At 55.5% G+C, this 27746-nt stretch overlaps 2 protein-coding genes across 5 annotated transcripts in view; one reads left to right on the forward strand and one right to left on the reverse strand.

The window, feature by feature from the left end:
• Positions 1–11181, forward strand: part of CIB4 (calcium and integrin binding family member 4) — a 52109-nt gene extending 40928 nt beyond the window's left edge. The window contains exons 5-7 of one of the 3 annotated variants that reach the window (XM_045447462.1): positions 8437–8546; positions 9408–9496; positions 10226–10581. In XM_045447462.1, the coding sequence (XP_045303418.1) occupies positions 8437–8546; positions 9408–9496; positions 10226–10271 (245 nt within the window). In that variant the 3' untranslated portion in view covers positions 10272–10581. Of the gene's footprint in view, positions 1–8436; positions 8547–8686; positions 9748–10225; positions 10582–10986 lie in introns of those variants that run through there. The other 2 variants (XM_045447463.1, XM_045447461.1) reach the window with 2 other exon arrangements.
• A 1661-nt stretch (positions 11182–12842) lies between these two features.
• Positions 12843–25775, reverse strand: FAM166C (family with sequence similarity 166 member C). 2 transcript variants are annotated; one of them, XM_045447458.1, is made up of 4 exons: positions 25636–25775; positions 15726–15999; positions 14392–14504; positions 12843–13050 (listed from the first exon to the last, which is right to left on the reverse strand). In XM_045447458.1, the coding sequence occupies exons 1-4, from the start codon at positions 25707–25709 to the stop codon at positions 12906–12908; spliced, it is 606 nt and encodes a 201-aa protein (XP_045303414.1). In that variant the 5' UTR covers positions 25710–25775; the 3' UTR covers positions 12843–12905. The 2 variants fall into 2 exon arrangements, with proteins under 2 accessions (XP_045303414.1, XP_045303415.1); XM_045447459.1 differs by lacking the exon at positions 25636–25775 and adding an exon at positions 18900–18988.
• Positions 25776–27746: the final 1971 nt, after the last annotated feature.

Here is a 27746-nt window from a genome sequence, read left to right on the forward strand (position 1 = left end):
AAACCACATATGCAAGGCAAACTCAAAGCAGCTCAGGTAAGGATAACAGAACTGAGATTTTAGCAGCCACTGCATTTTAACAAGGTCCCTGGGTGATGGGGTTTGCAGTTTAAGTCCAGTCAATTTCCTGATAGATTAAAAAAAAAAAAAAAAAAAATCAACACTCTTTGGAAGAATATAACAGAATCCAGAGTTTTTACAATAAATCATTTATAATGTCTAAAATAGAATCCACAATTATTCAACATACAAAAATTTTAGAAAACCAGAAATGTCCAAGGTATAATACAAAATTATTCAATATACAATTATAAAATAAATAAAAATTGATATATTCTCAAGAATGGAGCCTGACTCTGGCGTGATCCAGATGTTGGAATTAGCTGATAAGTGTCTTAAAAGAGCTACTAAACCTTGGCCAGTTATATAAAAGAAATTCATAATGAAAGAAATAGTAGGGATTCTCAACAGAGAAATAGAAACTATAAGAATCAAATGGAAAATATAAAAGTGAAAAATAAAATATATATCTAAAATAAAAATTCATGGGGCACCTGTGTGCCTCAGTCAGCTGAGCATCTGACTTCGGATCAGGTCATGATCTCACAGTTCATGGGTCTGAGCTCCACGTCAGGCTCTGTGCCAACAGCTCAGAGCCTGGAGCCTGCTTTGGATTCTATGTCTCCCTCTCTCTCTCTGCTCCTCCCCTGTTTGCACTCTGTCTCTGTCTCTCTCTCTCTCTCCAAAACAAAAGCATTGAAAATTTTTTAAATAAAAAATAAAATTAAAAATTCACTGAATGGACTTAATAGGAAAACTGAGATGACAGAAGGAAGAGTCAGAAACCTGAAGATAGTTCAATGGAAATAATCTAATCTGAAGAATAGAAGAAAAAGGAAACAGAGCTTCAGAAACATGAAGGACAATAGGAAGATCTAATATATATTCAACTGGAATCTCAGAAGGAAAGAATTAATGGGAAAGAAAAGATATCCGAAGAAGTAATGGCCCCACATATCCTAAGTTTGACACAAGACATGCATTTACAATGAACTTCAAGCAGGGTTAAGTGCAAATGAAATCACATACCCAGATTTGGTTGGCTCAGTGGCTCCCACCTGTTCACTAGTCTTCCTCCTTCCTTACCCCAAGTACTTCTGGGGCTCCGCGGGGAAGTCTAGCCCACTAGTTGCTGCCCCCTCTGTGTCAGGACTTGTGCTGCATGGCACTTGCTGTGCTGTCCCTAGCCTCTTCCGCCTCCTGTCCATACTCTCCTGGATGGACAGCTCTACCCAATGCAGAGCACCGGCCCAGGCTGAGTGCTCTCATATTAGCCAAGAGTCTTTGGGTTGCAAGTATCAGGGACTTACCTGTGTGAAAGGCAGCTGATGAGGGACAGTAGTATATTGGAGCCAGTATATCCACAAACCTAGTGGATTTAGGTGACACATTTATAATCTCACAGTTTCTGTGGGCTAGGAGTCTGGCGCAGCTTCTCTGTGTCCTCTCTTAGGATTCTGCAAGGCTTCAATCAAGGCTCTGTCTGGGCTGCATTTGACTGGGGAGGAATTCACTTACAAGCCTACCCTGGTTGTTGGCAAATGCATTTCCTCATATCTATGGAACTTAGAGCCCTGGTTTCCACTGGCTATGGGCTGGAGGCTGCCCTCAGTTTCCAGAGGCTGACCCGTGCTCCTCGCCCCATGGGCATCCCCTGACACGGCCACTTCCTTCTTCAAAGACAGCTAGAGAGAGAGAGCCTCTGGAGCCAGTGTGCTGCTAAGGTAGAGTCTTATACAATATTGTAATCACGGAAGGAATATCCCATCACTGTTGCCAAATTCTGTTGGTTAGTTATAAGCCACCAAAGGGATGTGGGGGTTATATATGCACAAACACCAAGAGGTGCAGGTCATGGGCGGGGGGAGGGAGGCACTAGAGCTTGTCCATGAGGAACGGCATGGAGCCCATGGTAGAACCGAAGCAGCCTCCTGAGGATGCGGCTGGCAAGTGGTCAGGAAGTGAGGCAGCTACTTTCTTCTTTTCTCTCTGTGGTTCCCTGGTCTCTCAACTCTGCTTCTCCCTGTGCAATTTCTCTTTCTGCAGACTTTTATGCTTCTGTGCCTATGGGCCAAAGATGAACACTGGTCCCCCATTTTTCAGGAGATACTGATGGCTCAGCCAAACCAATGGTCTTGCTGCCCCCAGGTTGGGTAAACAGCCTTGTCCAATCAATCACAGCCAAAACGATGCAGAGTCACATAAATAAACCTAGCTCTAGAGCCCTGTTGCTGGGGGTGGGGACACTTCTCAGAGATGGCAAAGTGTAGGCAGAGCAGATGTTCCCAAAGATGTCTGCCTCAGCTGTCTTTCCATGGTTTCCAGAGCTAAACAAACAAAAACACCCAAGCCTTCAGGGAGCTACAAGAACAGCAGGTTCTCTTTAAGCTTCAAGGCACAGGAGCTAAATTGTGTTCAGCTCAGAAGTAGGGAGGATGTCCTCACTCCCAGGAGGTCAGACTGAGTGCCTCAGGTCAGATCAGGGGTCAGATACCACCTGTCCCCCACACTGTCCTTGTATCTTCCTCCAGCCCCTCTCTCCAGGCCCCCTTAAGGGGTTTCCTTCCTCCTTGAGCTCAAGTACAAAAACAAAAAAGCGCAAAGCCTTCATGCAAATCAGCTGTGCAAATAGATGCCTGGGGACTCATAAACTCCAAGGCTTCATCAGATATACCCAGACAAATCTGAATTCTCTCTGGGCTCCGAAGATCTGTCGCCTTACAGAGCTGTCAGCAGGATTAGGGATGGGACAAGTGAATCTCGGAGCCCGGTGCTTGGCTCAAGGTAAGCGGCTCAGTACATTGAGGTGGTAATGGCAGCACTGAAGGCAGAAGGGGAGGACTAAAAAGGAAGAGGAGACAAAAAAGGAGAAGGTGGTGGTGGTGATGCCGTGGTGACCCTTGGTAGCCAAAGTCCAGAGACCTAACTCGATGCTCTGACTGACGCCTTGGTACTCCACTTGTGGTCCATGCACCAGCAACATCAAAATCTCCAGGAAGCCTGTGAGGGACGCAGCATCTCCAGCCCCTCTGTGTGCCTGCTGGAGCCGGGTCCACATTTTAGCAAGACCCCCAGCTGGTCCCTCCACATCTTAAAATCTAGGCAACACTCCTCTAACTCATTGCTTCTCCAACGTGGCTGCATACTGCACACTATCTGGCGTGTTAAGACCCACGGCTGCTGGGGCCCCGGCTGCGGAGATCTGATGTAAGGGTGTTGGGTGTGCCCTGGTGGGTGGGCAGGCTTTTGTAAAGCTCCCTGGGTGATTCTAAAGTGCAGTGGAGTTTCAGACCCACTATACCAGGTAGGCCTGCGTTCAGTTACATGTAAGAGTGTCCATGTTAAAAAAAAAAAAAAAAAAGCCTGGAATTAGGGTGTCCAGAGCCAGGGGGAAGTAACCAAGGGTCTGGCTCCTTCAAGCCCCTTCATCTGCCATCTTTTGTATGGGACTGTCGTCCTTATCATCACAAGATGGTTTCTGTGCCTACAGACTGTGTCTTCGTTCCCGACAGGAAGCTAAAGGGATGGGAGAAGGGATAAGAATCAAGTGTACATTCAAGGGCACAGATTAAGTTGACTCTTCTTTAACGAGTGTCCTTGGACGCCCCACCCGGCAGCTTCGTACTGTGTTGTCCAGAATGATGTCACACGGCCACATATAGCTGCAAGGGAGACTGGAAAGTTGAGTATTTTAAGCCGAACACGGTGTCACCCTGAACGAGAATTGTGCTGCTGAGAGTCGGAAGGAAGGAGTGAATGACCATCAGTCAAGAATCCAGCACCGGGAATGTACCTGCTGGGCTCCACTTTCCGCTTTGAGGGACATTCCTGGCCTCTAACAGATCCACCCCCGGCCCTCTCTGGAGGGACTTTTTACCTGCCAGAGACCAACACCCCAGCGCTGCCTTCCTGTTCCATCAGCACGGCTTCCATCAGATGTGAACGACTCTCAGACAGGTGCCAGAGTGCCAGCGGGAGATCCTCCCACACCGCCCCAAGATCTGACACGGTGCCAAGGGCCGGGAGAGGCCAGGGAGGCAGGCTCAGTTCTCCTGGGAAATAATGGTGAAAGCGTGCCCTTCCTCACTCAACCACATGGGCTAGTTTCTGTAAAAGTACTTTGTAAATTGCAAGGAGTACCATGACAGGTTGAGATGATGATGGCAAGAGTGCTCTGGGGGGACCTGAAGGCGGGGCCCCAGCTCTCCAAGCCGTCTAACCTTCCCGTTGTCGGGAAACCGCAAGAATTAGAGGTGGGCCCTCCCCCCTTCTCAGAGCGACCCAAAGCTGCAGGTCTGAGGCTGCCGAGTCTGCACGGGCTGGCCAGCAGCCCAGAGCTCTCAGCCCCCACCCCTTTCCCAGGCTGCTGTGCCCTTGCACCCCCAAAGGAGGGGAACTGTCCAGGACTACATTCTACTCTAGCAAATTATTCTGTTTTCAGATGGCCTGGGACCAAAGCCATGTCACTTTGCTGCAGTCTCTGCATATGGGACCTGGGCCAGCAGGACGCCCGGGGACACTGCGGGGTCTCCGGGAGAGGCTGCGGAACTTCTTACCAGCAGTGCAATGTCACTGCGGCTGCCCACTCGCTCTGGTCCGGGTGCTGGTCCCTCCACCCCTCCACCTGCTCCCAGCCATCACCCACGACGGGTGACAGCACAGCAGCACAGGGAGAGCCTGGATGGACCATCTCAGGCCTTAGCCTCCAGTTCCTGGGGCTGATAAACAGTTGGCCAGGGGAGAGCCACCTGCTTCAGAAGGGAGGTGGTGAGCTGTACTTTTCATATCCATATCCTGTCCAAAGAAGACAGACAGAAGTCTGGGCTCTAACCCTGAAGGAGCCTGGGACATCAGCAACCTCGCGCCTCCATTCTAGGCCCCGGATAGCTCTAGCTTTCATTCTTCAAAGTGAGATGTTACACAGTTTCGGGGGTTTGCATTTTTAGGGTTTAACAATCATCAAGTGGCATAGAACTGAGCCTCTGCTCTATCTAATACGCGCTTTCTGTCCTGGGCGTCTTCTGTGGTCCAAGCCCCATGCCGGATGGCTTCCCTGTAGTTGCATCTTTAATCTTCACAGCCACCGTATGGAAGTATGGCTATTTTCTGTGTTATGGATGAGGAAACTGAGGCCCAGATGATGCATTAGTTAGGATTAAATTTGGTTGCAGATGACAGGGAACCCCAAGTGGTTTACACAAGGCAGCTTCCCAGATCTCTGGCAGCTGCCTGTTATTTCAGATGCAGGAATTCCAATGCGGTGGTCCCTGGGGGTTCTGCAATGTCGGGGTGCAGCAAAGTGACTGCGGCGATGTCGGGGACATGGTGTCCCTTTATCCTCCCTTCCTAGCGTCGCCTCACTGTCACAAAGGGCTATGCTTTCTCTTTAAAGACTTCCTGGAAGTTGCTCGTGTCTCGTTGGCCAGAACTCTAACATGCGGGGCCACAACTAGCAGCAAGGGAGGCTGGGAAATGTAGTGTTCATTTTAGATGGTCGTATACCCAGCTAAAAAATGGGCACTTGAATACCATGAAAGCAGTTATGAGTGATTAAGACCGCAGACAGCCCGCAGCGTTGTACCGCCTGGGTTTAATATTGTCTCCATCGTTCATCAACGTGTGACCTTGGGTAGTTCATGCATTCACTTACTCAAGGAATATTCGGCGAGCCTTTACTCTGTTCCAGGCACTGTTCCTGGAGCTGAGGACACAGTGGCGACCAAAAAGACAAAACCTTCTGCCCTCCAGGAAGTTACATTCTAGTGGAGAGAAATAAAGCTAATAGGTGAAATATACAATGCGTTAGGCAGTGTTCTGTGCTGGGAGAAAAATAAAGCAGGGAACGGGACAGGAAGCGTAATTTTAGGCAGATTCTGGTGAGAAGTGGCATCTCAATGAAGACCCAAAGGATCCCTGGGTGAGTGTTCCAGGGAGGGGAAGCACAGTGCAAAGGCCCTGGGGCAGGATCGTGCCTGCCTGATGGGGAAAGGCAAGGAGGCAGAGTGAGGGCAGGGTAAACCTTGGGGAGCACGGTCAGGACCCGGGCTTTCTTCTGGCTAGAGATGGGAGGCTGTGAGAAGGGCTGCTGAGGGAGGAATGTGGTACAAGGACCACAGGCTGCTGAGTGGAGAACAGACTGAGGGGGGCAGATGGAGAGGAAGCACACTGGTTAGCGTGCCGCCAGGGTAATCCTGGAGAGAGGTGACGATGGCTGGGCCATGGTGGAGGCAGTGTGATGGGGAGGTCATCAGGCTGGGTCCACTGTCTCTCCAGGGGGGAGCTGGGAGGGTTTATTGACACCTTAGCTGTGGGGAGCGAGGAAAAGACATGGTCCAGGACGGCTCCAAGCTCATCGGCCAAGTGACCGGAAGAGTGGAGTTGCCCAATTGCCAGGAAACGGCACAGCTGAGAGCAGCAGGTTTGGGGACAGGGAAGAGGGAGGCACATCAACAGTTTGGGTTGGGATCAGTTGAATCTGAGGGACCTATCATACCTCCAAGTGGGGAGGACAGGAGGGGCCGTGGATGGATACATGTGCCTGGAGTGCAGGAGAAGCCCAGGCTGGAGATAGATATTTAAGGCAAGAGGCTGAAATGAGATTAAGGAAGTAAGGATGGTTATTTAATCTCAGCGTGCCTCACTTTCTTCATCCGTGTTCTGAGGATTAAATGCAGTAAACGGAAAGCACTTAGATCATTGCCTGGCACATCTGTGTTTGTCGCGGTGGCCGCTGTATCTGCCTAAGCTTACTGCACTTACACATGGCTGACAAGTGGTTCAGGGACTGTGCTGGGGTTCCCAGAGGAGGGCTGCCTCACTCGGCATTCAAGGCTCTATGCAGTTCAGCCCACCTTCCACACTTAACCTCTGACTCTCTCTCCCAGACCTCCAAGCCTCTGCTCCCCTCACCCCAGACTGATCACTCCGGTGCCATTCCTTCTCCACCACTGTCCCTAGGGACCCTGGCACCTCCTCTAGTGGCCATTTCTGTAGGTCCTTCTCTGCTGCCTCTTCCTCCAAGAAGTCTTCCTCATTCACGCCCCCAACCCCAATCAGACATGAACTTGGCCACCTGGAAACCCTTGGAACCCTTGGGATGCCCGTTCCTCTCTCCCTGGAGCCAAGCTACTCAGGTGCCCAACTGTCTCCCCTGCACCCCAGGACTAGAAGCCCCAGGAACCAGTCTGGTATAGCCGTGTGCCAGAGCTCGGGGATGGGCACCCAGCAGGCACCCACCGTGTCCGCCCACTACACCTGAGTGAGGCCGTGGTGACAAGCACGCACCGCAACGGGAAGACGAGGCAGTCCTCGGCCACTGGTGCCGAGGACAGCAGTCCAGGAGGACAAGTCCTATGTGAGAAGCTGCTGGAGCTTGAGGAGGGAGCCATCCTGGGCCTGAGCTGTCAGGGAGACTTCACAGGGAGGCCAGGGAGAGCAAGCTCGGGCTGAGCCAGAGCATCCCAGTGCTTGGAGGAGAAGGGGGGCCCTCTCGCCAGGGGGGTGCCTTCTGCAAAGGCCGGAGGCAGAAATGCTCTGGGCCCGTAGAGAAGACCTACACGGACAGGACCCATGACACCCTTCCAAGGGGTCTCTGTAGGAAACCGGGTTAAACGCACCTTGGCGGTCCAGTGTTCGGGGAGCTGGTGTAATGCCCCCGTTCCACTGTCGTTGTTGACATACAATGTGATATTAGTTTCGTATGAATGACCCCTATTTTTGAACTCAGAAAGGAGGACCCAAGGTCTGACAAGGCTCAGGGTGCCCCCTGGAGTGGAAACCAGGCGTTATCCTCGGCGCAGGTGAGGCAGGCGCTCGGGTCACGCTGCGCAGGGGCAGGGGCCAGGACCTGTGCTCGAGTCCAGGCGTCGTCCTGCTCCTCCGTGCCCCCGGCCCCCAGCCACCAAGCCACCTACTGCCTTGTGAGTTGTGAGCTGGAGCTCCCCGCAGCACGGTGGCTGAGGCCGGCTCGGGGCCCAGCCCGGCTGGGTCCCCGTCCCCGCCTTGCACGTACCGGCAGGGGAGGCCAACATCTGACGCCTCTGTGCTCGTGTCCTTTTGGTAGTGAGACCAAGAACAGGTTGACCGTGTAGATCCAGTGACCGAGAACCGGTGAAGCTCTCAGGATACGTCTGAGCGGGTAGCGTGCGCTCACTGAACGCTCAGTGCTGTCGCTATTTCTAGCGTGTTATTTAGCGCTGCTTTCCCTACAGCCGGCCCTGCTGCCGTGGCGCCCTCCCCTCTCGCCCGCCCAGGTGTCACCAGGGGCCAGGCTCTAGGCCCGCCTGGGACAGCGGGGCTCTGGGTGGCCACGGCTCCCTGGACTCCTGGGAGGCCGAGCAAGGCCCCCTCCTCTCACGTTCTGCCTCCTCCCTGCAGACTTTAACGAGAACGGCTTCATTGACGACGAGGACCTACGGAAGGTTGTCCTCCGACTGCTCAACAGCGACGACGTGTCGGAGGACCTGCTGACCGACGTCACGAACCACGTGTGTGCCCGGGGGCCACACGGGCCGGGTTGGGCCAGGCTATCACCCAAAGCCCCTGGGTGGCAGGCGGGGTGAGGTGTCCTGAGGGACGGGTACACGGATGTAGGCAACTACCCCCTAAGTGTTTGTCTTTCCTCCAGGATCTTAACTCCCTTCCGGGGTCCCCAAGAGCAGGTGCCCGAGCCACCCACACTGCAGTCACCGCAGGCAGGTGGCCCAACGGAGGCTTAGCATCAGATGGACACATCACAACGTCCCCTGGCCCACATTATCCCAGCACAACACAATGCCCGGATGTCCTACAGTGACAGCCCCAGGGTGACAGGCCGTGAAAACAGCCTCGTGAATCTGTTTGTCCTAAGACCACGAGAACCTTCAAGTGCTTTTGGTCTAGGTCGAAACCAGAAGCAAAGATAAAACCAGGAGGGGTCATCACTGCCTCCTCGACCTGACTGGGCCCCTTGCCCTACAGAGCCCCTGCCTGTGTCTGGGTGACAGGTGGGGGTGGGGGAAGCCACCCTGTTCGCCTCCGTGCCCATTTCTACTGCCACGTTTGTGTTAGAGGCACCAAGGGGACTCTTCCGCAATGAGACCAGCCCATGAGGTCCCAGGCTTCAGCGCACACAAGTTGAATTTTCATGCCCTTGTCTGGGGTGGGAAGGAACAAGGGTGGGGGGTGGGGAGAACACCTGTCTCGCAGGGGGTCCCGGGACTCGGATATGTGCCGGGCACTTAGCAGAGAACCTGGCCTGTGGCCGCACTTGGTGAGAGGCACCCCTCCCCCCTCTGCCTGTGTCTCCACGTCACTTTCTCACCCTGGGCCCCCCTCTGCTCTCTGGCTCCTCCTGTACCCCTGGCCAGGTCCTGAGTGAGTCGGATCTGGACAATGACAACATGCTGTCTTTCTCAGAGTTTGAGCACGCGATGGCCAAGTCTCCAGACTTCATGAAGTAAGGTGTTCCAAAGTGGGAGGTGGCGGTACCCAGGGTGGGGCGGGGGCAGGAAGGGCCAATGGGGAGCCTCCGTCTTCCCAAGGGGGTCATGAGTGTCCAGGATACTTGGCCAATTCTTTCAGAATTGGCAAAAGCGGGGCTTCTGAGAAGTTAGGTGCCCTAAATTTCTAACCTTCAGAGAGAGGGAGTGGGGTTTTAACCAGCAAAGGCAAGGCTGCATTCCCGGCTTTGCGAATGACGTGGGTGGTCCGGACGTGGGTGCTGCCCATGTATAGTTGGCCTGGCCCACCGGTGTCTTCTCCCCAAGCCCAGGGGGCTCCGGGACTGCCTGGCGGTGGTGGCCTTTGCCACTGCCCATCCTGCTCCCTTGTCCCAACGACTCCCGCGGTCACCAGGAGCTGGGGATTTGCATGGGGGTGTGAAGATGCCGGTTGCGGAACTCAGAGAAAGCTCGAGTATTTCCAAACCTTGTTTCAGGCAAAGGGGCCTTAACGGTCTTATATCTTGGTTCAAACACCCTTAAGATGATTGGCCAACTCCATACCGCCCAGGCCACGTTTAACAGTCTTGTTCGGATCCTTCCGGTATCGGGAAAGATCCCATGCCCCTGGGAGGCAGCCCCTTCGTGATCGAACAGCCCTGTTGGAGTGCCCTCCTTGTGTTGAGTTGGCATCAGTTTGCATGCGTCTGCTGCTCCCGGGCCCTATTCTGCCCTTGGTCTCACAGTCTAGGTGATTTTGATAGCAAAGAATGCCCACTCAAGATGGTTTGACAAAGCAATTAGAAAAAAAGGACAAAGACAGCTACACCTCAGAACACCCAGCCAGGAACCAGGAACCGAGGACAGCATGTTCTCTCTCATCTCCGTGCCTCGGGTCTCTGCCTCTCACCTCAGCTCCCCTGCGCTTTGCTCTACGTGCGAATCGGCAATCTCTGCTTTGTCTGACACGAGGCCGAACGTGGCCTCCCCGCAGCAGTCAGGTTTATAGCTCCTGGGTTCTGAATGACCCTCGGCCACTCCTAAGTAGTATCTCTCGGCTCTGACTCCAGATTCCCAGAGAGAGAATCCAATTGGCCCGATGGCTTGGGGACAGGGCTCTCCATTCTGTCATGGCTGCTATGGGGCTGAGGCTTGGGCAGACCCTCTGAAAGAGGGCCCCCACCTGGAACCACCCCAACTAAGGGTAATTCCTCTTCTTCCATAACAGCCCAGCACATTAGTGAGGCCAGAATCCTCTCTTCCTTGACTTTTTCTTTGAATCTCTCCCGTTTCTTTCCATTAATTTTGGGACTGTGAGGTTCTGACGCCCTTTGCTTTCTGGTGATGCTAAAAGGAGCCTAAAGAGGCCTTTGGGTTGGCTTGTGACAGCTGCAAGCTGGCCATCTCTCAGACAGAGGGACATGAGACCAGGGCCATTACGAACCCAGAAATCGGAGGGTACTTTAGATTTGCAGCTCAAGGTGGCTCATGGGATGCTTTCCCTCAGCTCCTTTCGGATTCACTTCTGGGGATTTTGATGTGGCTACAAAGACCTGATCTGGCAGCTTCAAGGGGGAACGAGTGGAACTTGGAATTCAACCCCCTCCAGGCGCTGGGGGACTTTGATCAGAAGTACGATTCTGTCCCTGTCCCTCCCTCACTTCTAGGCTATTGTTTATTCAATAAAGCAGAAGAAAAAGCCTTTCCCTTGCCCCATTGGTTCATCTTTTGACTACGGGATCGCGTAGAAGTGCTTTTTGTTAATAACCCCTCGTTCTGGCGCTTCAGCTTGCCAATGACCGTGAAAACTGGGTGACCAGTCTTCTGGGGGACAGGGTTCAAATCCCAACACATGGCACAGCAGGGACCAGGCCAAATGGACTGAAGTTCACCAAGAAAATCTACATCCTCCCCTCCCTTCACTGGAGCCACCTCCCAGCATCCTCTGGGGCCAATGTACAGAGACATGTATATAGCGGTCACTCCAGTCGGCCTCTGGCTGCCCGGTCCTTGTCAAGGGAGAAGACATCTTGGCCCCATTTGGCACCCCCAAGCCCCGGGATGCGACAGCGTGTGACCAACAACTGGGATTTATTTGTTTTGTATTCAGCCACATCCTGGAATGGATTTGGCCACCACAGGGACCCTTCGGGGCCCGACTGGTCTTGGGTCACAGGAGCAGGCCCTTATAAGGCCTCTGAGAGCCGACAGATGCTCTGACAGGCACATGGTTTTTCCTGTTTACATCATCCTCTGGGGAGCTGTCTAAACACTGGCTCCCAGGGGAAGGGCTGTTTCGCCCTCACCTGAACCTACAGTGGTGACTTTGTCTTTCGGTCCTGACTCACCCACTCAAGAGGTAATAGATTTCCTATTGATCGATGAAGTCCCTCGATCAAATCTAAGAGGCCCTGGAATGTTGGAGAACTCTTGTCCTGTGGATACACACCTGGCCTGAGGTCCCCATCCCAGATCTTGTCTATCGAGGGGCTGTCACCCACATCCCGTCCCCTGCCCCAGCAGGTCTCCCAGGAAGTGGGGAGCAGCAGCTGGGCGAGCGCAGACACTCCAAACCCCCAACCTCACGCACGTGACCTGGGAACCCATTCCCCCGGTTTCCTTGAAGAGTGGCTTAGTCGGCATCACTCCTTCGTGTCCTATTCTAGAAGACGCCCCCGGGGGTAGATGCCAAGTCAACCTGTCCATTCCGGTCTGGAAAGAATGCAGACAGTGGTTGCTCTACACAGATCATCCTCTCAGGCACACGAGGTCCTTCAGCACTGTGTTATCCCTACTCCCCGGTCTCCACATGGGCCACAAGCAGGTTATGCAGCGGAAAAACTAGGGCTTGGGTCAAAAAAAACTGGGTCCCTTCTAAGCTGTGTGAGGTTGGGCAACTTTCTCAGCCTCTCTGAGCCTCAGTGTCTTTATCAGTAAAGTGAAGCTACTGCTACTTCCCTCTCAAGCTATCGGGTGGATTAGATGATGCCAGGCCAGGGCTCAGACTGGAATTCTTCTGCATCGGACCCCCTGTGCAATTGTTCTGGGGTCACTTCACTTTCATTCTCAGATGTACAATAACGGGGCTTCCTCTGTTACACGAGTGGGAGCCGATGGGGCATATCTCTGGACCTGAGTGACCCTGCCACCAAGACTCGGGAGCCCTATAGTCCTCAGTTCTACCTGCCCCCACCTCAGAGGAGGGCTGCATGGGCCCAGTGGGTCAGTGGACGCTGCTTCCTACTGGCTTGAACCCCTGCACTGAGCTTTTGACAGCCCTTAAGACTCGGTGTTGGGTGGGACCCTTGGGCGCTGTCCCGCTACGGCCAAACGTTCCTGGAGGTCAGAGGCGAAGACCACGGGTTTGGACGTGGCTAAAGATTTTATTCCGAAAGGCCGACCTGGTCAGGGCCATGCTCTCCAGCATCACGCTCTGAACTCAAAGTAGCAGTCTCTCCTCTGCCGCTCGTGGGGGGTGACCCTCTTCCCCGAGGGGAACCTCTGGTAGGTCTTCAAGTTCTCAGGAGATACTCTTAAAAGGTGCCACTTCTTCTCTGGGCTCAGAGGAGGACTGGGGGAGGATGGAGACAGGGTTATGCAGCGTTCCAGAAAGGCTGTGCCCACCCACAGCCCGATGTGCCCAAGTTTCTAGCCCACCCTGAGCTGGCTGCTCATCAGCTCAAACGTCTTGTAAGTCACCCTGCAGTCGAGATCAGAATAATTTGCATTTGCACAATGGCGCAGAGGTAAAGAGGGAGAACGTGGGTGTCAGACAGACCTGGGAAAGATTCCGGCTCAACTCCCGCTGGAAGGGTACACGGATAAAATGGACCAGTGTTGGGGCGCCTGGGTGGCGCAGTCGGTTAAGCGTCCGACTTCAGCCAGGTCACGATCTCGCGGCCCCGTGAGTTCGAGCCCCGCGTCGGGCTCTGGGCTGATGGCTCAGAGCCTGGAGCCTGTTTCCGATTCTGTGTCTCCCTCTCTCTCTGCCCCTCCCCCGTTCATGCTCTGTCTCTCTCTGTCCCCAAAATAAATAAACGTTGAAAAAAAAAAATGGACCAGTGTTGGTACCTCCCATCCCTGCTGGTTTTGTTTTGAGGACTAAATGAGGTAATGCATATAAAGCACTTAAATAATGCTGGACAAGGAACAGATACGCAACAAATGTTATAAGAAATGATGGCGATGGTCAGCAAGTAGTTGGAAACCCAAGATCTTTCCACTGACCTCTTGACCCCTCCTTCCCCACACAACACCTTGGAAGCACAGACTTCCGATTCCCGCGCCTTGGTGACAGGAGGGACAGCAAGGGAACCACGTGCCTGGATTATCTCAAAGGGCAGAGCTGGCCTTCCCTGGGGAAAGCAGCTCTCTCAGATAAAAGGAGCGAGGTCCAGGCAGTGGGGAACTTTCGTATTTTGTTAGATGGACAGTTGGACTTTGAAAGATATTTTGAGGTCCCAAGGAGAACGTTTTCCGAGTCTGGTCGGGACTGGGGGGACGCATTTCCCGCTCTTGTAGTGCCCTCTGTGTCCACCAGAGGGCAGCAGTTCCTTGCTACTCAGAAGCAGCGGTGCCCACGTTTGGACGAGTGTAGCTGCAAGGCTGACACTGCAGTGGGGAGAAGCCTGCAAGGTTCAGGCCAGCCAAGATGACAGGTTTGCTCCCAGACTCCCCGTGCATCTGGCCAGGAAAGCACTCTTTCAGATTCTGCTCATTCTGCTCATCCCTCTGAGGCTGCCCTTAACCTTGACCCCCTTGCTGTGTGACTGTCACCCTCTGCACCGTAGGCTCCTTAGGGTGAGGTCTTCACTCATTTCTCGGCGTGAGTGGCTGTGTGCCTGGCTGGAAGCAGGTGCCCCACGGACATGTGTTTGTAGCATGCGTGAAGGGGGGGAGGGCAGGCACTCACAGGTCGGTGGGGAGGGGGTATCGTTCCCACTCCTTCACAGGCAGCACGAAGTAGGGCACCTGGGGCACCATGCCCGTCTTGTCTAGATAGTACTTCCGATGCCACTGCGCCATCTACGGCTCGACCCAAAGAAGAGATGACAGGTTGTCAGTGTGCAGGAGTGACCTGGGGCACCCGCAGTTCCTGCCTGGCTATCTACACCTGGGCAGGGGGTGGGGCCGTCTCCCTTAACGCCCCTGTTGGAGTCCCCAGCTGGGTGTCCTCTCTGAGACCAGCTCCCATCTGTCTAATGGCGATGATGGCTCACCCCACCCCAGCTTTGCTACGGAGAGTAAATGAGGCGAGCGACCAGCGGAGGTCAAGGGTGTGAATCCTGGCTCAGTAGGCGGCACAGGTAAGCTCTGTGTGTTTGTTTCTCCCTTTCCCGCCCCCCTGGACTGGGGGGTGCTATGCGTGAGAGCCATGAGGGAAAGCAAAGCCCCCCCCCCCATGCCCATTGACACGGTCCCCACAGCCCCTTGGAGTCTGACAGCATTGACCTGGTCCTCTCCTTGAGGACCTGCCTTCTCATACAGTTCTCTGCCCTGAGGACCAGGGGGCACCTGCGTCTTTGAAATCGGGCTGGAGGCATGTTTGCAAGAGAAGTGAGGGAGAGACCAGGGTTTCTAGGGACACGGCAGAGAATGAGCCCTGGCCCCCAGTGAGGTGGGCGAGCACCCAGGTGCCTGTGACCCACCGGGACACGTCTGCACCAGGCCCAGGGGAGGCTGTAAGAGCCCGAGGGGCAGGACAAGGACATCGGGGTGTGGGCAGTTAGGTTCCGGTCTGGGGCTGAGGTTGACTTGGGGTACGGCTTCAGAGGGGCTGCTAAGCAAGGAGGTGTCAGGTGGGCACCAGGACCTGGGTACAATCGAGACTAGACCTGGGGCTGGAACCAGGGTTGGGGGCTTAGTGGCCCTGTGTGTGAGTGGTGGGGGGCAGGGTTCATCCTGTAGGTGGACCTTTGATGTTTTACTCTAGTAGGAAGTAAGCGAGGGTCCACGGGGTCATGGGGCAGAGGTGAGGGTGGGAACATCTCCCTGGGGGTGAGAACACCTCCCTGGGGGTGGGCTGGGGCAAGAGCCCCAGGAGTCCCTGGGGTGGGGGGTCATCTGGGAAGCAGTCTAGGCCCTGTCCCCGACGCCCCCAGCCAAACTCACTAGGTTCCCTGCTGGCTCAGGGGCTCGGAGAAAGCAAACAAAGTCCCTCTTGGAGGGTGACGGGGATCACTCCAAGCCCCTCCCCCCACCGCCCGGGTTGCTGGGGGGACAGCACCCGGGCCCAGGTCAACCCACCTGGTAGAAGCCGGTGAGCTGGGCGGAGCGGCCACTGTCCAGGTTGAAGCGGGTGTAGCTGGGGGTGTGCAGCCAGCGGTCCCGGGTGTGGGAGTGCTTACTCAGCACGAGGTTGGGGTCTGAGGAGCAGAGGGTGGGGAAGTGGCCGCCTTTGCTGAAGACAGTGCGGCTCTTCTCCAGGGCTGCGTTGCGGCGGTCCTGGAAATACTTGAGGGTGGCGGTGCCGTAGGGGGAGCCAAAGGAGAAGGCCACGCCGGGAACGTGGCCTTGGTACCTGCGATGGCCACGGTGGGGGGGGGGGGGCAGGTCAGTGCACGGCTCTGAGGCCCGTTCCAAGACAGGCCCATAAAGCCCGGGGCGGGGATGGCGGCAGGCCCCGTGGGTCACTTCTGGGCCTTGAGAGGCTTCCCTCGGATGCACTGCCCAGCTCGGGGCTCTGGGGAAGGGCGAGCGAAGGACACTCTGGGCCTCTCCTTCCCGACAGAGGCTGGTCACCCCTCCAGACCAGCGGCTCCCGCAGGGGCCAGAGCACCGGGGCCCCGTCCTGAGCCCTCGGCAGGGCCGCGGGCACATCACTCTCCATATACTCAGGGTTTGGCCCGAAGATGGGGAGGTGTCCTGCCACTATCTCATCAGGGGTAGGAAGGATCTAAGAGGTTGGTGGGGACGCAGCAGTGACGTGTGACATCAGATCTGTGGTGGCCAAGGCTGGGCTCGCTCCAGCTCAGCCACCTCACGAGGCACCACTCAGACGGCCTGCAAGGGGTCCCGTCGCCCTCTGCAGCCACGGAGGCCAGCAACAGGGACAGGGGACCGGCGGGCGGGGACTCTTGGAGACACAGAGGACACAAGCACACACAGTACATTGAGGAGCCCTGGTTGGGTGAGACTTCCACAGAGAGCCAAAGACTTGTTTTGGCCACGTGACGGCCAAAGGGCATGAGCGTCAGACTTTGTGCAAATGACGGAGAGTCATGCTTTTCCAGTCAGTCGCTTCTCACCCCCTAAAACCTCACCCCGGCCCCACGGTGCCAGTGAAATGGCTTTTGACAGGGGCACCTGGGTGGCTCAGTCAGTTGAGCGTTCCACTCTTGGTTTCAGCTCAGGTCATGATCTCACGGTTCGTGGGTTCAAGCCCCACGTTGGGCTCTGTACCGACAGTGCAGGGCCTACTTGGGATTCTCTCTCTCTCCCTCTCTCTCTGACCCTGCCCTGCTCTCTCTCTCTCTCTCAAAAAAAAAAAAAAAAAAAAAAAAAAGAAATGGCTCTTGACAAGGGCGCCAGGGGTCTCCCACAGCATTGGCCATTGCCAACCTCTGCAGTATTGAAACGCCGCTCCTGGACTTTACGACACTGCTCTCTCCTTGTCTGCTGGCTTCACCCGCCTCTCTGACCGTTTCTTCTCAGTTTCCCCCGTATGGTACGCCTCTTCTGCTCTCTTTCTCTGGGGCCTGTCCTGCGCCCACACGGTCCCCTGGGGGATGGTATCCATGCCAGGGCCTTAACCTTCCCCCTTGTGTGGACGACCCTGGTCTACATCTCCAGCCCCGAAGCCCCGTCAGACTCCTGCACACGGCCATACACCTCACACCCCTTGCGGGTGTCCTGGGCTTTACCCGCACCCCCGCCTCCAACCTCTAGTCCCATCTTGGTGACGGGCACTCCACAGGTGGCCAAGTCAAGCTTCACCCGTCACGTGCAATTAGTCCTCAAGCCCAGGGTTCCATCTCTGCCCTGGGCGTGGGCCACACGGCCTCTTAGCTGGGCTGCGGGCACAGGAGCCCCCCCATCCTCCTAACTGCGCTCTTACCTCCCGCCCCTTCCCCCTCCCTCCACCAGAGCGACCTTTCTGAAGTCAAGCCCTCAGCGTGGCATTCAAGGCTGTCCGCGAGCCGACTATGTCTCCCTCTCCAGCCTCACCGGCCTCCCTGCTCCCGGTTGTAAAGAACCATTTACATGCTCTTTCTCCCACCGCCCGCCTGCATTTCTCCCCTGGGTTTCTGCCCTGGGCCCCCGGCCCCGGATGCTTGCCCCCCCCAGGACTAAAGACCTGCCCTGTCACTTTGAAGATCCTTTCCTTGCCGCCTCTTCTAGGTCTAGGCGGTCCTGCTCTCCCTGCTGCACCGCGAGCCGTGCCTGCTTCCAATGCTCGTGTCTGTTTTCATGTCTGTGTCTCCGTCACTAGACTACTGGGAGCCTCCCGGGCACAGCTGGGTCATGTCTTCCTCACCTTCAGATCCTCAGTTTTCCGTACCAGGTCTGGCGCACGGTCTGAGTCGGAAATGTCGAGGAAACAAACAAAAAGATGAGCGGGTATGCCCCTAGGGCGCCAGCGACGCTTGCGGCCGGACCTACTCACACAAACGCCGGAAGACCAGGCTGCAGGGACCCCGGCACCTGTCCTGAGACCTCCCTACTGTGGTGCTTGACGCGTCCCCTTCTCTCAGCCGAGTTCCCTTACCAGGGAAGCCCCAGGGGGTGCGGGGAGCCTGAGGGCCACTGCGACATCGCAGGCGTCCCCCTCTCACCAGGCCAAAGGGCACGGTGGCCTCTGGGGTCAGCGCTTCAGGATCACCTGTGCCGGCTGCTCGGGGCCCCCTTGGCCTCCTCCCCAGTAGAGTCAGATGGCATTGCATGGTTTCCTCCTCCTCGTCTTCAGGTGGGAGGCGAGAAAGCCAAGCACGGTGATTACCGACGGGGCTTCCGATCGCTCCCCACAGCAGGCGAAACAGAAGAAGAGCCCCTCCCGGGCCCCTGGCCCTACCGCCCCTCCACAGCGTGTCCCTTCCAGAGCCTCGCAGCATTTGAGGTTCCCCGGGCCCAAGCGGGGAGTGAGGGGAGAAGCCGTCCGCCACACGCAGGCCTTTGTCCGGCCTCGCCCCTCCTGCCCTGGAGACCACGACCCCGGGGATCCCAGCCGTCTCCCTCCTGCCTCTGCCCTTCTGTCCTGGAAAGATGCTGGGGCTGGTGATGCCTGCAAGGTCACCTTAGCCACTTCCGGGACAGAGCCCTCCTCTCTGCCATGGTTTAGCCCCTCCTGGGTCTGGAGCCCCCATTCCTGCCCCTCCCAAGGCCTCACGCGTCCAGTCGGCCCCTCCCGGTCTCTCTCGGCCTCTGCCCTCCCTCCTTGCCATCCGTAACCTCTCCTCTCTTGGCTTCTCCTCCTCTGCCTACCGAGACGCACGTTTTGCTGGGGCATTTGTCCCAGGCTGCGACATCCTCCGGCAGACCCTGCGGCCTCACGTGTCCCCCTTCCTCTTCCTTTCTTCCCGAATTTCTCTGTGGAAGGAACACCGTACCTTCTGCCTTTGCTTCCTCCTCCCCCACTCTTTCCTCGACCTCCCTCAGCCCGACCGCCGACCCACCGGGCCACGCGGTCATTAGCCGTAAAGGCGGCCCCCCCGGGCCTTTCCCGGCATGACAGGGCTCAGGAAATAAAGCAAAACCCACAGGCTCCTGTAAGCGGTGTGCAGGGACAAAATCCTGCCAAGGAAGAGAGGAGTCAAAAGAAAGGAATACCCACAAATGTAGAAATTGTTAAAATGACTGGTTAGCTTCAAGTCTATGTAAGTACGGAACTAGAAATATCAGCCGGGTGAAGGCTGCTTGCAGAACAGAATGTAAATGTTATAAAACCTGTCAGAGGGAAAAATAATTTCCGCCACAAAAATTGGGGGATGGGTGGGTGGAGGGGCAACGACTTGCTAGGAATTTGTAAGGCAGAGTCAACCCGCGGCACCTAAAATTAAAACACGCCGTTGAAAAACACGCAACGCAGTGACTCTCGCCCCTGAATGGTTTTTATTCCCTCTCCCTCTCCCTACTTTAGAGGGATCTTTTACGAATTAATCTCTCTTGAGCTGAATTAGCATTGGTCTAAAGTCTGGCCATCCTTCCCATTTTATGTCCGTATCTTTCTCCTCCTTTTGAGTCCTAGTAAGATTACATTTCATGATTTTCATTTTAAAGTAGCAACTATGGCACGATCATATGTTTCTAGCCTTGCTTTGTCTATCTTTCTGGCCGGCCAGCCAGCCAGCCAGCCTCTTGTCTTTTAGCTGAGTAGACACGCAAAGAGAAACTTGGAATGCCGTCCCCCCAAATGCTAACCCGGGTTAATTCCAGGCGTTTGGATTTGGGCTGGTTTGTTTCTTGACGCTTTGTACATGCATTTTTTTTTTTTTTTTTTTTTTTTTAAGACAGTGGGATAGTGTTGGGAGTTACTTTACTGGGAAGCTGCTGTGCCCTGCGTACTGGGGACGCAGAGGTCCACAGCTCAGCCTTTCTTCCTGCAGCCCACCCCCTCCTTCCATTATTTACTGAGTTACACGGTGGGTGCACGAGCTGTGCTGGAGGTGGAGGGGCTGATGCTATTAAATGCAGGGAGGGAGGCCCGTTCCCGGGGTGGGGGCGGGGTAGAGGTATTGGGGAACTCCACCCAGGGCCTGCCTTTGTGGTCAGGCTTTGAAGAGGGGTCATGGTGGAGGGGAATCGCCTGGGAGCTGGCTCTCTTCCTCTGGGTGCCCCAGAGTCCCCTTCTCTTCTGAGGGACCCTCTCCCTCTGGGAGAGCTCATTTATGTTAGACTTCTAACACCTCCCATACACCAGAGATGCCCGGATCTGTGTCTCTATGCTTCTTTTCTTTTCTTAACGTTTTTAAATTTATTTTTGAGAGAGAGAAACAGAGCGTGCGTGGGGGAGGGGCAGAGAGAGAGAGAGAGAGGGAGACGGAGAATCCGAAGCAGGCTCCAGGCTTTGAGCTGTCAGCACAGAGCCCGACGCGGGGCTCGAACCCACGAACCGTGAGATCATGACCTAAGCCAGAAACCAGGACTCACCCCATCCTCCCTTCTCCATCCCCCTCCGCACCCCTCCCCTCTCCCCAAGTTCCCAAGTGACGTTCCCCATAGCAGCCAGCCTCCCTCTTCGCTCACCGGGGTGGTCTTGAATCTCCGAGCCAGGCTCCCAGACTGAAGTCTCACCCCTCTAGCCTGTTGTCCGCGCTGCTGCCGGAGTGATCTTTCTCAAACACGTGTCACACCACCGTGGTCACCTCTCTCCCTTCTCACTTCCCCACAAGCGCCCAAGGTCCCGGAAGCATCACATCTCTGGGCCTCACGTGCTGTCCGCACCTCTGAGGCTTTGCACACATTTCCTCTACCTGGGATGCCGTGTCCCGGGGGTGGGGGTGGGGGAGTTCCCTACCCACTCCCAGCACCAGGGCTCTCTGACGCCTTCCCTAACCACACACCCTCTACCTAGACTGTGTGTCACATCCTTCGGGCACAGTCAGGTGCACACTCGTCCATCTCCTGTGCTAACCTGTGCTCTCTTTATCCTCGGCACCTATGTGGCACCTAACCCAGGACAAGTGCTCAATAAATGTCTGCTGGAGGAGGCAGAAGTCCAGAAACCCGGGGGCCACCACGTCCCCGCACACGGTTTTAAACGGGCTTGGCTCTGATCTACAAAGCGCACGCAGTGTCCCACCCACAGGGGCCTTTGCGTTCGTACTTGGAAGAAAGGAGCCATAGACATGTGACGTGTTCCCGGGATTCTTGTCTTCACCACCCCCAGGCTCTCTGCTGTACTCCTCCTCTGCTCCCCGCTTTTCCACCTTCTCTGAATGCCAAGATATTTGCATCCCAGTACAATAGAAGCCCTCTCCTCCGCAATCCTCCTAAGGTTCTGCTTCCACTGGGGATCCTATTCAGAACCTGCCGCTCACGGAGGGGCACGGGTGTGTGCACAGAGGTACACACGGTCACATTTCTTTAGCGCTCAGAGGGCACGCCTTGGCTAGCCAGGTCCGTGTCCCCTGGATGCACTTGCGTTTGTGTGCCTCGAGCAAGCCCCTGTGTGGTCCTATGGTAAAGCTTTCCCAAGGCCTGTTTTTGTTGGCCGTGGGGCTGGCTAAGGCGGAGAAAACAGAGGGGAATGAGTGACAGGTTTTGTAACAGGGCATCCAACAGTCCCCCGGCTGCCAACAGTCCACAGGCACTGCCACACCTCCTCCTGGACCCCCTCATCTGCTGCCCGGCTCCTCACCCACCTGCACCCAAGCTGGGAGACAGTGCTCAGCTGGGTCCCCAGCAGCCACCGTGGGTGCGCACGCGCGTGTGTGCGTGTGTGTGTGTGTGTATCCCTGTGCGTACAGAGAGTGTACAGGGAGCAAAATGGCCCCATAGCTGACATTAAAATTAATTACCAGGAGCCATCAGAGATCCCACGAGCAGCCTTATTAACTAATTAACTTGCAACTATTCGGCACATCCTCATTCCGCTGGCGCTCTCCTCTCCTCAACACTTCCTGCTGAGTGCAGTTCCTTCAGATCCTTCCCCTGGGCAAAAACTTTCAAGGGCTCCCCACTATCTATGAAATGAGGAAGGAACCAGCCAGGCACTCCAGGCCGGGCCTGACACGGGCCTCCTGGAGGGGGGCCTCCCAAGCTTCTAAACCACATCCGTGTCCTCCCTACTCCCGCTCAGTAGGCCATCTGCAGCTCTGGAGGCAGAGCCGGCCAGCACCTCTACCCCTGCCTTCCCTCAGGCCATCCCCTCCATCCCCAAGAGGCTTCTCTCCTCCTCTACCGACCTTGTCACCTCAGCCTCAAGGGCCAGGTCCAATACCCTCTTTTCCAAGGAGCCACCCACAGACCTGCCTGTCCTCTCCATTGAACCGTCTGTGCCCTTTGTGACCCTCTTTATGTCCCACCTCACATTCTCGCTGTGTGCAATTACCTGGGCCTTTAGTGTAGTCTTCCTTTCTGGAATATAAACTCCGTGGGGGGTGGGGGGGGGGAGAGCAAGGAGTTCTATCTGCGTCCCTGTCAGTCCTGGCACTCAGTAGCTGCTCTCCAAATATTTGTTGAAATGAACTGACAAACGGAGGCACATTTTTAAGGGCTGATGATTCTTCTGGAAAGAAGGAGGGGCCCTGTTATGAAGCCTCGGTCTCCAGGAGCACCTGACCCCCTGTTCTCAGAAAGGCTCCCCAGTTCCTTAGGGTTGCATGAGAGGCTTCAGTGACCTATCTGGACACGCGGGGTCTCCTATGTCCCTTTGGCAGGTGGTCTTTGTTTGGTAGCCCGGGATGCACCTGCCTGTCCCGGGCCGCGCCTCCAGTGGCAGGGCTGGGGCTGAAATGGAAGGGGCTCCCCTCTCCCACCCGGAAGGTGAGGTCTCAGGCCTGAAGCAGCTGGCAGGAGACGGTGGTGTGCTAGAGGTGGCCTGTCTTGGCTCATACTGGCTGACGAGAGCTGATGACTAAATTTCAAGGATTTTTTTCCGGGCTGTGGTTAAACAAGCCCGGCTTAAAAGCGAAATTATACAAAAATACAAGAAATTATGTAAAGTCACTGTGAAAGAAATCACGTTGACGGCAAAGGCAATAAACACCCAATGCTCATCACCACCTAATCGTATCGCCGTGTTTCGTGGCCGTCTGTGTTCTTGGGGTTAGCTGTGCCTGTTGTGTCTGGAGGGCGGAATGACTGTGTGTGCTGTTTTGCGTCCCGCCCCGGCTCTGCAGTTGTGACACCATTTTGGCGGCTTGAAGTCAGCTGTGGTGGGGGTGTTGATGCCGCAGATAGTAGATGAGTGCTACAGATCACGACCCACCCTGTCTCCAGAGAGCTGGTTGTCAAACATTTACCAGCAGATCTATCGTACGGGGATCCTGGGCAAGTGGATACAGCCGCCTTTGTGGGACCGCCGTCCTGGAGGTAACGGCCACCCTCCTGATAGTGGAAGGCACTGACTTTAGGGTCCCGGAGCCCAGGCCAGCTCCGCGGCAGATATGGGCACAGCTGCCACTCCAGGCAAATGCAGGGAAGTCGGGGGCGGGCGAGGGGGGGGTTGCTGGTGAAAGCCCCTGGCGGAGCGGGGGGGGGGGCATCAGGGGCAGTAGTAGCCTGGCCGTGAATGAACGCACGGTGACAGGTCACGTGCTTGGACTAAGAGCCTGGTGAGGTGTGGTGGGAGGCGGAGACGGGGGGGGGGGGGGGGTGGGGGCGGGGGTGGATACCACTGAGGTCGACCTGCTAGCAAGAGGCACAGAGCCCCGCTGAGGCTGATCTCATCCCTTAAAAAGCCTCACAATCCCAGGGACTCGGACCCAAGAATCCCCCGCTCACGGCAGGGGGGGGGGGGCACACAGCCCAGACAGTGGCGAGGTGCCTGAGGGCTGTGCTGCCCAGAGCAGGAAGGGACCAGACAGAGCACCCTGGCCAGCGAGTCTGAAGACCAGCATCCTGTTCCCCTTGGTACCGAGAATCAGTCCCTGAACACCGCAGGGATCTAACTAATGATAATAGATGGCAGTTGGAGGGATTCAGAAGAGCCTGGGTGCTGAGGTCACAAAGACACGGCTGGGTAGCTTGCTGAATGACCCGAGGCAAGCTGCTTATTTCTCATCTGGGGTGTTGCAAAGGGTTTTTACAGAATGTTTGTAAAGAGCCCAGCACGGTGCCTGGCACGTAGTAGGTGCTCATTACCTGGGGGCTCCCAATGCCACCACAAGGCATCAGGGACCCGGTGCCAGGCCAGCTCTTCCAACGCCAGCCTGGGGCTCGTGCAAGTCCCCCTCCCCCCCGGCCCCAGACCTCTGTGACCACATCTGGAACAGAAGAGGGCTGGGCTACATGATCTCCAAGGTCTTTACCACTGTGAACACTCCCTGCCTCTACGAATCAAACTGGTAAGGGGGATGATCGGAGCGTCGGAGGAGACTGGCTCTGCTTAAAATCCTGTGATTAATGTTCGAAAAGGCACAAAAATAATAATTATCCAAGTGTGGTGGGGAATCTTGGATTCTTTCGTTAAGTTAACAAAATTACCAATGAGGTAGCATTTAGAAACATAAGATAAGTCCATTCATTCCTCACTGATGGGGATCTTTAGGGAGAGCACATGCCTCCCAGAAAGATCCATGCAGAGAAAGCCACAGATACAGGCTCGGCTCTCCAAACTAGTCCAGTTCATGCTTGGAGCCTTCTTTATGATTCACTCATTACCACAATTTCTAGATCAATCACAGGACAAAGTGCTCAAGGGAACTGCAGACAAGCGGTGCGGCGACAGAAGCAACCTAGGATTGCTTCCGAAATATGCAACTTCCCCTGGCAGAGCAGGGGAACAGTTTGGGAGGGTTAAGTTTCCAACTGGGGACCGTGGGGAGCATTAGAAAAAAATATAATTGCGCGTAGAATGAAACCTCATCGTGAACACCCAGAATGCGGTGTAAACACCACTCTCCAAGGCTGCAAAGATGGCTTTGAACTAAACCTTCTGTATCTACACCACCACAGGAACCCATCGAGGGCGGCCCCCTGCTTGTCTTCTCACAACCTCTGGCACCTCCCCAGCGCTCAACATGTCTTTACCAAAGGAATGTCCAAATGAAGCAATAACTACCTGGCCAGATTCTTGGACCCCACCCAGGGCCCACCCGTCTTCTTCTCGCCTTCATCCGACAAACACTACTGTTGCCTGGATCCTAGGTGGGCTGGGGTGCAAAAGGCCAGCTCCCCTTCTCCGGTTCTTCACGTTGTCACTCCTGCCCAGGGGTCTCCAAACCCAGCTCACGAGGTGGCTCCCTCTCCTCCCCCTTCCCCGGGGTCCCAGGCTGGGCATGCTCTGCGCTCGCTGGGGACTCACTTCCCAGGAAGAGGGACGCGGAGAGAGCCCCTGTCCGCGCCCAGCCGCCGCCTGCTCAGGGCACGCAACCCCTTCCAGGAAGGTCACCCAGCCAAGTGAACAACTGGAGCCCTGATTCTTTCAACCCCCAAAAGCCAAGGGCGGAGTTTCCAGTTTCTAGCGAGAGGAGGGTTTTGCGGGGTGGGGGGTGGCGCTCCGACAGAATGGTTCAGGCAGGGGCCGGGGGGGAGGGGGGGGGCGCAACGGCCTTACCCGGGCATGAGGCCGGGGGGCACGTAGGTGGCATTGAACTCGGTCAGTAAGGTGCCCGCGCTGCGAGAGGCCATGGTGGGTGCCTCGAGTGCGCAGCGAGCCCGGCGCCTGCCCCTCCCTGCCCGACGACGGTAAACAGCCCGGGGTCCCCTGGCAACCGCGTGCCTGGCAACGTGAACCGTGACCTGGGCCAAGCCACCGCCCGCCGCATTGTTCCGGGGCCAGCCCCCTACTTGTTCTCGCTGTGCGCTCTCCCGTGGGCCTCCAAGCTCAGCTTTCACGTCCGGGAATGGGCTCATCTATGCGCGTCACCGCCAGCAGGGGTGTGGCGCCGCTCAGACGCGGGATGGGGTGGAAACTCTGGACAGGCCCGGCCCCCATGCGCCCCAAGTGCCCTTCTGCCCCCTGCAAGACTCGCTGACCTGGCCTGGAGCGTCCGCGCTTTGGAGACAGAGCAGAAAGCAGCAGCCCCACCGTGGCTGTGCTCCAGGAGCCCGAGGGGCTGCAGGGAGCCCAGGAGCCAGCACCCCCCTCACTCCCCCCCCACCCCCGTTCCTCAAGGGGAGTTGTCTTCATTAATCTCTCATCTCTCCCTGGGAACTTCCCTCTCACCTCGTGTTGCCCCTCAAACTACTCCACACGAGTGGTTTACAAGTAAGGGGCAAAAAGCAAATGGTGGAAAGGTCTGGGGGTGTGATTTCCACCTGTCCCGGGACCCAAGTTCAGTTGGCGTAATTGTGCCACAGAGCAAACTTGCCAAAGGCCCCGGTGAGGCTTTCTTGTAACAGTGCCCCCCTCCTGTAGCTGGTGCCCCCAGGTCCGGTTTCTCCAGCGGTCCTCCTCCCGGCCGGAGTCTGTAACTGGGGCATGAGAGTGGTGACAGCCTCCAAGGCGACATGCTCTGCGACTTGGGGCCAGACCTGCCTCCCCAGCTCCCGGTGCAGCAGCCCTGAGATCAGCAAGAACCCTCTGCGGCTTACCCTTGGCCTTCACGGTTCCATCCAATCCTGTCCGAGGAGAAGTGTTTTCTTCACAGCTTGATTCTGTAAACGGCAGTTGATGAAGACCACAGACACTAATGAGCTCGCAGGATGCTTTTGCAAGCGGAATTCTCAAATGGCTTTCTCTGGCAGATGACAATGGAGTCGGGGGAGAGGGGGTGCACAGGCCTTCCAAGAAGTGCAAGAAGCAGGAAAACAGTGGCCTGGGGAGGAAAAGGAACTGAAGGGGAGTGGGTGCTTGTAACCAGGTGGAATTCTGTGCCCGCCCTTCAAACTGCGGTCAGATCTGTGTATTTCTAAATCCCCCCCTGCAGAATACCAGCAATAATGAGAAAGACATTTGTAAAAGTTATAAAAAAAAACAAAACAACAACAACCCTCAGGTCAGGTGTGCTATACTCTAGGAAGGTGTTCCCCTGGCCCAGGTCGAGTGCCCACTGGGTCCCCCATTATAATTTGCCAGCCGACTGTGCCCATGAAGCTGGCACTCTTGTGTTGCCTGTGTTCCAGTCTGTCTCTTCTGCTTAAGGCCAGAAACTGGATCACATTGGCCTCGGAATCCCCAGCACCTGTTACTGGAAGGAGCTAGTGTATGCTTGTTGAATAAATTTTATACTAAGAGTTCCAGAAATGGATAATGGTCAGGAGGGAGGAAATTAAAAAGTAAGATCTGGCTTAGGTTTCAGAAGGTCAGCTGGCTCCGCTAAAGGGATGCCATGTGTTGGCAGAATGGAATTACTACCCTTTTATCGATATAGAAACTGAGGTTGGGCTGAGCTGAATGCCTTGTTTAGGGCGAGTTCATGGGCTTTTCTCTAAAGATGCACAGACCTCATGAAATTCACCCCCTACAAGAGAGAACCACCCAAGGGCCTAAGGAGGAGATGGAGGGTTTTTTTTTTTTTCCCTCTCAAGTGCCACCAAGCCCTATGAACAAAGGTCACCTAATAACCTTATTTATAGAACATGCTAGTTAATTTTTTTTTTTTTTAAGAGACATTAAACTTGCCTGGTTTAAAAATGTTTTGGGACATTCATGCGTATTGACCAAATACAATATGCTAAAATACTCTTCGCTTCAGCGTGGTTAAGTAAAAGTGGGAGAGAAGA

Source organism: Leopardus geoffroyi, chromosome A3 (genome assembly GCF_018350155.1).
Source record: "Leopardus geoffroyi isolate Oge1 chromosome A3, O.geoffroyi_Oge1_pat1.0, whole genome shotgun sequence".
Classification (NCBI taxonomy): domain Eukaryota; kingdom Metazoa; phylum Chordata; class Mammalia; order Carnivora; family Felidae; genus Leopardus; species Leopardus geoffroyi.